This window comes from Ciona intestinalis, unplaced genomic scaffold, assembly GCF_000224145.3.
Source record: "Ciona intestinalis unplaced genomic scaffold, KH HT000065.2, whole genome shotgun sequence".
Taxonomy (NCBI): Eukaryota; Metazoa; Chordata; class Ascidiacea; order Phlebobranchia; family Cionidae; genus Ciona; species Ciona intestinalis.
Window position 1 is genome coordinate 2,320 of NW_004190387.2, and position 9,840 is coordinate 12,159.

A 9,840-nucleotide genomic window follows, 5' to 3' on the forward strand; every position below is an offset into this window, starting at 1 on the left:
CGACCGAGTGATCTTAGGAATCACTCTATCCGCCGCAACAGCGTCGAGTTTGCGTCGCATATTCGCGCTGGTTGTCGATTCAAAAAAGGAATGACAACTTAAAACTGACTCCTGAAAAAAATAAAAATTGGTTACTGTTTTTAGGGGGACCTAACAGGGGGCTAACATTTTTGTATTTTTGATCCCTACCCTAGTCGCGGGTTTGGCGCCTAATTGTTTTGCAGTTGGAACCCACCAGCTTTCACTGACCGGACTTTTAACCAACCGGCGTGTTGGAACATGGTTTTCGCAAACTGGGCACTGCTTGTTTGGCCTGTGTGCAATGACACGTGTTGTGTCGGCCGCGGATGCAAGTGTCCCAGTTCTGTCTAACTTAAACTTCCTAACAGCGATCCCTAGTTATAGCGATGTCACTTCTATCTATCTGATGCCGACTGTCCGGCCTTGCTGATAAGTGACACCAGGAGTATGGGTTAAAGTTGGGGAAATCTGACCTGCGCGCACCGTTCTTATGCAGGTTGTTTACACACACACACACATGGAGAAATAAAACCCAAGATTCCCAACCACGTTACATTACTAACGTGTACAAAGGTGGACTTTAATCATTTGATCTCCGTATACTTCCCCACACCACACACAGTGTACCACATAAACATCCAATTTTAAACAAGCATTCAATAAGTATAAGGGACTTTTTATGCTACAGCTCACATAAGTTAGTATTTACATCGACTAAGAATAAATCTTAGTCTGAGTATGCTATGGCTCCATCTTCGTTCTTGAGCTTTCGTTTCGTCTTGGTCCCATATCTTATAGAAGTAATAAAACGGCATTAAATTCAGTGCTTAATTTTCAATTTCGTATTTAGAAGAATAAAAACAAAGTACGTTTCTCTATCATAAGAACTTCAACGGGTCAAAACTTGTACATTTCTTTAATCACTTAATAAAATGCAAGATTTGTTTAGTATTGTTGAGTTTAGTGTAAACCACGGCCTACTAGAAAAAGTATGTAAACCGTTTGTAAACGAAGGTAATGTTTTTATTGTTTAATACTGTAAACGTCTGTTTTAACTTGCTACAACGAATGTGCAAGTGCTAACCCGACACGTCGTTTACTTTTAAATCTTTTTACATTTTGATTTTTTAACTTAAGATATATAGTAGGGTGGGGGAAGATGGGACACCTATAGCACATAATATCCAAATATCTTGATCGTGTTTTATAAAATTAACAACCGTCTATGGGAGTCGTCAGGATACGGTTTCATAATTCCTTGAATTTTTTTCGTTTACTACTAAATGCGACAAGAGAATAGAATAAAAAGGTGTCCCATCTCCCCCCATTCTACTATAAGTTAACCCAGTAAAACAACATAGATATAGCTTACCTTCGCCTTTTCTTCCTCCGGCGGTTCTTTCGTTTTGCGTAATATTCTTAATCATTATTTGCTCATAGAACCAGCTGAGTGACGTCATTTATGGTGTGACGTCATATCTGAGGGTAAAAATAAATTTAACATATATTGAAAAGATTTAACTATGGTATGAATGGGTCTTATTTGTCCTCACTTAGCGGGGTCGCGATAACGACAGTAGTTATAGCACGTGTACCGTTCTAAATACATAGTTATCAGCTTACGAGTTACCACGTATGTGATTTAATTTTATTAAAACAGTGCTGAAAATTCTCTTTAAACCCAGCGCGAACAAACGACAATGATTGCAACAGTTATTGATGTGATTTAATTTTATTAAAACAGTGCTGAAAATTCTCTTTAAACCCAGCGCGAACAAACGACAATGATTGCAACAGTTATTGGAGTTCAGTGGTCATTAAACTTACCAAAATATTATCAGCGGTTCATGGAGACAGCTTGTGCCAATATACTTGTATATAGCGGAGTAGATGGCGTAGTGTCGGCATCTGAAATGTTAAAGAATTAGTTTAAATATAAAATCACGATCATGTTAGTTTGTATAGTACTAGGAGGTAAGGTGATACTGTTAGCACCTAACTTCTAAATATCCCGATCGTGTTTTAGTGTTTTAAACATTCAAGAACGGTATATGGGAGTTGTGAGGATACAGTTTTATTATTTTTCGGGATGCTCTTAGTTTACTGTCAAAATGAGACAAAAAAGGCCTAAAAAGGTGTCCCATTCCTCCCACCCTTCTATATATGCGCGAACCTGCATTACTTAAACAGTCAAATATGGCTAAGGGGACGACAGACAGCAACATTGACAAAGTAAAAATTGAGTTCATTTCATATTCTATACTTAAACCGCAGCTATAAGTAACTTACCCACATAACGTGGATCACATGCGTTGGTTCTATTGAGCATTTCAAGATGACCCGACTTCGAACACAAGTCTGCAAATAGTAAATCTGGGGTTAATATAATTTAGTATTTAATACGGTAGGGGGGAGATGGAGAATTATAAAACCATATTCTCACGACTCCCATAGACCGTTACTTATTGTTTAACACGATGGGGATATTTGGGTATTATGTGATAAAGGTATCTTCCCTCACCCTACTATATATATATGTTCACCACCGGGCCGAAGCATAATATAGACACGCAAAAATTATGGGTTTTAATATATATTTGCACTTACCGGTTCTGCAGGTCAACTGTGCAGTAACGGACTTGTAGATACGTCGTTTCGGAGTTAATATATCTGTCTCCTTGTATATTGGATTGCTGTAAAAATAAACAATATAAAACTTCTGTTTGTGGTACAAAATTTAGTAGGGGTGGGGGCAGATTGGACACCTTTAGAACAGAATATCTAAATATCCTGATCGTGTTTTAAACAATTAACAACTATCTATGGGAGTTCTGATCGAGGGTACGGTCTTCTAATTTTTAATAATTATTGTATTTTTAATGATTATTGTTTAGTAACAAATGAAATAAAACCATAGAATGAAAAAGTGTCTCATCTTCCCCGCCCTACTTATGTTACCAACTTTTGCTTTAGTGACGAGTCAAATATAACGAACCAACATTTTAAAAGTACAGCAATTACTCGCTCGGTTTACAACCGACCAAATTTACAACTCGGTTCTATAGTAAAGATACAAACTCACTTTTAACGTTGCCAATCCAACGCTGCATCGGCGGCTGTCACTCAAGGCATCTTCATTCGTGAGCGAGATAACATTGATGTGATTTGAACACAAGACTTCGGTCTGTATTACTTCCGTGTAGATTCAAATAATTCAAATATTTCAAACAATTGTTTTTAAACGGTCAGCTGTAAAGTACAATTTAATTGTTAAATATAAGTGCCCTATATAGCTCATATAATGAATAATAGTAAAACAAAGCCCTGAACATAACCTATGTGTCCTCACTTAACTACATTATAACTTCCAACTGCTTTACAAACGTGGCAAACATAAATGAACAGGTCACAGCCCAAACTCACATGAGCAAAACCGAAAACGTGTTGATCACGTGGAAAACTGGGAGCTGATTGGTTGATTGGTAGAAGCAACGTTGAGAATTCCCGACGCAACACACAAAATTGTTAACGCGCAAATTACAAGCGCCCAGTGCTGCCTTTTTAAATAATGAGTTTGGAATTTTTGCAATAGGCTTTGATAAGCCATAGCTTAACATCAGGTAACACTGAAATCTATTTATAGTAACAGCGAATTGTGAAAATTACGGCAATCTTTGTTTTTTGCTGGAATTTCTGCGATTTGTGTGAACACGTAGTAAACAATCAAGTCACAGTATATTCGAACTGTAGTTATTCGCTTAGCCTTATAGACTATAAGTTGCACAAATATACTTTTACTTAACATGTAAACTTATTAATATTGCATAGAAGGTCATGAACTTTGTGTTAATTTATATTTCTTATTACTTTGATACGTCATAATGCGCTTTAATATTACATTTCCCTAACATAATAACGGTCACTACATCTGTATATATTAGAGTGGGGGAAGATGGGACAACTTTTCATTCTATTTCTCGCCCAAATTGGTAGTAAACAAAGAACATTCGAAGAATTAGAGATCCATATCTTCAAAACTTTAATAAACCGTTGTTGATTTTTAAAAACACGATCAGGATATTTGTATGCTATGTGCTAAAAGTGTCCCTTCTTCCCCCATCCTACTATATATACGCTTATAGACTGTAAAGCCCAAACATACCTAAAGTGCATCATACTATTAACATGGTTAACACAACGTTTGTCAGGTTACTGTAGGCGAAATAATACTGTGGGGTAAGATGGAATACCGGTCCCATAATTTCCTGATCTTGTTTCAAACAATTAACAACGATCTATAGAAGTCGTGAAGATATTAATTTATAATGCTGTTTTAGAGTCGCGAGCTGAAAATCTAAAATAATGGCTTCGGCAGGCAATAGACTAAGTCGTTAACCCGTTATATTCCAACCCAGGTGGTAGTACATAGATTGTCTAAATTGTCAGCTATGCAGAAAAATTAATCACCTACAAAGCTACATACATGGCAACTCGTAAGCGGGCACGAGGTGTAGGAATTTTTTTTTATTATTATTATTTTAAAAAGGCGCAACAAGCACAGTTGGTTTAAAATACACAGCAGCAAATAGAAAATACGATGTATAATTGACTTAAAAATTTACTCCATTTTAATTTTGCTTTCTGCTATTATCCATTCTTCGTTTTTCATTCTGTTTACATCATTTAGGGACATGTGCAATCTAGGTTCAAAGCACGAGGTGTATGAAACAAATCACCCGTGTTATAACGGCAGGCCTTGCGCCACCATGCGGGGATAAAAAGTGACATTTATTCAACACATCATGAAATACAAGTTAATATGTAGATTTTTTATTTACATTTCAACGCAATATAACAAATCAAATGCCAAACAACTATTGCACAAAATCACATAATACGATATAGGTTTTTTGTTAAAAAATGTATTTGTTTTTCACGTGTAACATAGAAAACAAGTTGTGTGATTTTCAATTTTGGTTGTAAAACAATAACACATTCTGAAATATAACTTAAGAATTTATAACATGTCTAGAAATTAAGAGGGAAATAGGACGGTTCTAAAAGATTTTCTAACTGTGCCATTGATTTAAGACTTTTTATGAGAGATTAAATAAAAGAACACATAATTCATTATTGCTTGTGAGTTTGGAAATTCAAACTTACTAAATAATAATTTTATGAAATTAATTCCTAAATTATTTACTAATAATTCAATTTCAGTTACCAATTAATACTAAAATGTGTTTTATAAATACCTTCCAAAAAAAAAAAAATTATTTAACTATTCTTGCTTGTGTTAGAATTGTTTTTATTATTTATATACTCGAGTGATTCAGTAACTAATCGAAGGTCACTCTCAATACTCAATGCCCAGTTCTCCACATCGCCGATTTCCTGGAAACAAATAAATGATTTTACGTTAAGATTTTGTGAATGTAATTTATTTATCCTCGAAAATTGTCAGCCATACGGAAAATAAACAATATAAATGTTGGTCACAAGTTTGGTAAGTGTTTAATAAGTATATATAACAAAGACTTTAATGGTAAGTGGTAACTTATAAGCGTCATTTATAAAAAAAAGCAGTTGTTTAATTCAAATTTTTGGCAAATTATAGCCATGTCTGCCACTCAAGCCACTATTTTGTTGGTTCCATATTAAAAACTACTGTACTAGTTCTATATTGCTTATTCTATATTGCTATACTAGTTCTATATTGCTTATTTGGCTTCAAAAGTCACACGTTTAACTGAAGCTCTTTCCCACACCTTTCATAGTGTTTTAAGTACTATTGTTTTGCTGTTGATTTCCTTCTTTTCGTTGTTTAAACATGATCTTCGCTATCTTTTCCAGGATATAAATAAAACATTATGCAATGTTAAATGTTACCTTCAAAGCATTATGAAATGAGTTTAGTTCCGATGCCCATTGTGTGGTCAGTTTATTAAACCTGGATGTTTGGACTTCAAGTTGTTTCATCTCGTTATCAAGTTGACATTGATTTACATAAGCAGCAGATACTCTGGGATAAAAAAGAAAATAATAAATCCACTAATTAAATTTTATACAATAATAGTTGAAAGCATAATAATGCATTTATTATAATATACAACACAAAAGGCCAACAAAATTTATAATAAATTGGAATATAAAATATAGTACAAGTAAACCACTAAATAATTTCCTAATATAACGGAAAGTAATGCATGTCAAATGAATACATGCTTGGAAAAATTGCCAGAAATAATGCAGTTTTTGGTTTTAAAAGTAATTATAGGCTATTGATAATTAATATTGCAGCGCTAAGCCGCAAATATAACATGCATTGAAGCAAAACACGAACTAGTTGTGTTGTGTGGAAACCAACAAAACGTTCCACATACTTCTAATAGAGCTTTAGCAGACAACATAGGGGGAGATTTTTCATTAGGGTGCTAGTGAAGAATCCCTCCCCCGGGGAGTCCCCCCCCCCCCCCTTATTTGCTAACCACTAACCCCTATAACCACTAACCCCCTAACCTAGGGGTTAGTGGTTAGCAAATAACGTGGGGGGGAGATTCTTTACTAGCACCGATTTTTCATTAGAACCAGAAGTTACTGTATCAACCTTTTAAGTGATCATATTTTCAAACCTTGAATTAATTGAAGCCATAATTCCTTCGTTAAATTTGTACAAAGACGATACGGCTTCTTGTCTTCGTTTTTCTTGAGCATCCTTTAAATGACGTTGTTTAACACGGTGATCTTTAAGCATTGAAGAAAGCATTTTGTGCAATTTTACATTCACAAGCGCACAAAAATAATGAGGTTCGTAAATTTGGCAATAAGAGTTTAATTTTAAATAACTTTATTATCCCGGACTTTCCCTGTTTCGATACTGTTAAGATTTAACATAAACATCAAATAGTTTAAAATTAAAGGACGTTTATATTTAAGTAGAAACAACGTAAAACAATGAAGCACTAATACTAAACGAACCAGTCAACACATGGGGGAATGTAAAAACTAAAAATGATCACCCAATCTTACTACTGGACATTTAAGAAATATGACTGCGTAGACATAAAAATGTGTTTATGGCGTTCTGTTCCAACAAAGACAAACCACCAAAATATTAGTTAAAGGCTCAACTTTTTTAAGCAGTTTCAAGAGTTAATTCCATTCTACGGAAATTTGTCTATGCAAATTATTTTTTTTTAGCTTCTTACTGCTTTCCACCATTTTCTGGTATATTATCGTACCTTAATCTAGTTGTACAATGTTTTTGTGTAAACGACGGATATTTATCATATTTTTTTACAACAAAATAATGATGAACATTTTATATTTAGCTCTGCGAAAACAATAATGAAGATCAAATTAATAAAAAATGAAGAGAAGGGAATTAAAATTCACAGTTATTAAAACACGCTTTAGATAAATAGTGCGGGAAAGCGAGTGTATTTTTAAAGCGTGTTATACGATAGAGGCTTGTATCGCTGCAATTGGGTTTAAAAGCCACTGTTTTCCTCACTTTTTATCCATAGCGTGTTTTAAATACTGTCGTTTTGCGGTATGAACTCAAACACAATTGAAATAGACCAAAAAAATTGATAGAAACCATTACAAGAAAAGGAATTTCATTAACAGAAATATTGAGAATGTTATTTACAATAAAGCATATTTACATTTCTAACATTTGATCAATATATTTATATTCTACACATTTACAATATTTGCACTTTTAACATATTTATAAAAAAATATAAAAGGTATTCAGACACATATATAAAAGAAACAAGATTGCGCTGTTTTATAACAATGATCATGTTGAACTAAAATATTCACAAAATATAGACAGTCTTCTACTACTAAGTATTAGGCTAAAAAATCCCATGTAGGCTTAATTAGAAAACATACTCATCATTTAGCTGCAAAAGGAAAAATTTTAAAAAAGTTACAGTTTATTTAAAAACATATTCTAATTTATTATTTAAAAAAAATCAGAAATAGTTACACTATCTTCATTAAAAATCATGTACAGTATTGAACCTTATTTAATACAATGAACTAAAGAAAAACTTGTACAAAAAATTATGATAAATTAACATTGAAAACTATACAATACGGTGCGTATCAACAGCAATAAAAAAACGACTAAAACTTTTTGAGGCAGTTGTCTATTTTACATCGACATATTGGACATTTTGGTAACGCTACAGCACACCGTGCACAAGCACACAGGTGACCACATGGGAAGAACACAATACTTGCGATCTTATCTCTACACATTTTGCATTTTCTTTCTTCTTGTAATTCCCTCATTCTTGCCTCAATTAAAGAAGTTTTGTCTGGAATAAAAAGTAGTGTGAAAAACATTGGTAAGTTTGATACTAACTTCAACCTACAACATTTAAAAAAGGGGGTCCTAGGGCAACTTTGGTCTAAGTCCCAGACCCTTAACATGACCAGGTATATGAACACCTATATTCAAACCAGAAAAACGAAATTTTTATGTATTTTTTTAACAAAAATCCTAATCAAATTAAAGGCATATATAGGTAATATATAGGTAACGATTAATACAGCTTTTAAAATTGTGCGAAAAGCAAAACATTCCTCATTTACTGTGCACAAAAATAATGACAGAAAAACAAAATTTTTATAATTTTTTTTAACAAAAATCCTAACCAAGTAAAAGGCATATATAGGTAACGATTAATACAGCTTTTAAAATTGTGCCAAAAGCAAAACATTCCTGTTTAACTTAACTTTACCTAACAATATTTAAAAAAACAAAACAAACGTCTTGCATTGTCAGTGTCTTATTCAAATAGAACTACTAAATACCTGTTTCAAATGATTCATTGTTTTCATTCTCAATCTGAACCCCCTGTGATGTTCCAGGAATGTTTGTGACATCGAAATTTCCATTGTCACAATTAGGTTGGTCATAAGAAGCCAGATCATTGATTAATTCTTCCACAGAAATGTAGAGGTTTCCACCAGAACCAAGTCTCCTGTTGGTAATATACATGTGTATAACATGGGTTTCTTCTGATACATCAAACACATGGTCTATTCATACACCTCATGCTCACTGTCGAGCTATAACATGGGTGTCTTCTTATACACCAGGCACACATGGTGTATTTATACACCTCATGCTCACTCTAGTTATAACATGGGTGTTTTCTTATACACCAGACACACATGGTGTATTCATACACCTCATGCTCACTGTCGAGTTATAACATGGGTGTCTTCCTATACACCAGACACACATGGTGTATTCATACACCTCATGCTCACTGTTGAGTTATAACATGGGTGTCTTCTTATACACCAAACACACATGGAGTATTTATGCACCTCATGCTCACTGTTGAGTTATAACATGGGTGTCTTCTTATACACCAGACACACATGGTGTATTCATACACCTCATGCTCACTGTCAAGTTATAACATGGCTGTCTTCTTATACACCAGACACACAAGGTGTATTCAAACACCTCATGCTCACTGTCAAGTTATAACATGGGTGTCTACTTATACACCAGACACATACGCGCCTAGTATGGGGAGGCGGGGAGGCGACGCCTCCCCGGTATTTACCGTTATGACGTCAGAAAAACAGGTCGCGTAAGTCTAAACGTCGCGTATTTCTCCAACCGAAAAAAATGCTTTGACCGTTTTATAGACAAATTTTATTTTTCTTGCACAATGTTAAATGTTCCCTGCTACGAAAACGTATTGGTCCATCTCCATTGTTGGACCAAGCGCGATTATATGTTTTCACTATAACACGCGTCGACGGCCGTCACTTTCCGCCAAAACT

The 9,840-nt window shown here is 34.2% G+C and overlaps 2 protein-coding genes and 1 long non-coding RNA gene across 4 annotated transcripts in view; all 3 read right to left on the reverse strand.

Moving 5' to 3' along the window:
- Window positions 1–175: 175 nt before the first annotated feature.
- On the reverse strand, window positions 176–3,221 carry LOC108950227. Of its 2 annotated transcripts, XR_003396701.1 has the most exons (6): window positions 3,104–3,221; window positions 2,629–2,714; window positions 2,311–2,379; window positions 1,849–1,929; window positions 1,394–1,500; window positions 176–812 (listed from the first exon to the last, which is right to left on the reverse strand). It is a non-coding gene; the product is annotated as an uncharacterized LOC108950227 (long non-coding RNA). The 2 variants fall into 2 exon arrangements; XR_001975128.2 differs by lacking the exons at window positions 1,394–1,500; window positions 1,849–1,929; window positions 2,311–2,379; window positions 2,629–2,714.
- Window positions 3,222–4,835: 1,614 nt separating this feature from the next.
- LOC100183183 (biogenesis of lysosome-related organelles complex 1 subunit 1-like) lies at window positions 4,836–6,909 on the reverse strand. Its single transcript, XM_002122121.4, has 3 exons — window positions 6,654–6,909; window positions 5,911–6,043; window positions 4,836–5,415 (listed from the first exon to the last, which is right to left on the reverse strand). The coding sequence occupies exons 1-3, from the start codon at window positions 6,785–6,787 to the stop codon at window positions 5,299–5,301; spliced, it is 384 nt and encodes a 127-aa protein (XP_002122157.1). The 5' UTR covers window positions 6,788–6,909; the 3' UTR covers window positions 4,836–5,298.
- A 714-nt stretch (window positions 6,910–7,623) lies between these two features.
- The window catches only part of LOC100186353 (baculoviral IAP repeat-containing protein 2-like), a 6,340-nt gene continuing 4,123 nt past the window's right edge, over window positions 7,624–9,840 (reverse strand). Inside the window, exons 9-10 of the mRNA XM_026838180.1 lie at window positions 8,851–9,020; window positions 7,624–8,351 (exon numbers count right to left, since the gene is read on the reverse strand). Of these exons, the coding sequence (XP_026693981.1) occupies window positions 8,158–8,351; window positions 8,851–9,020 (364 nt within the window). The 3' untranslated portion in view covers window positions 7,624–8,157. The remainder of the gene's footprint in view (window positions 8,352–8,850; window positions 9,021–9,840) is intronic.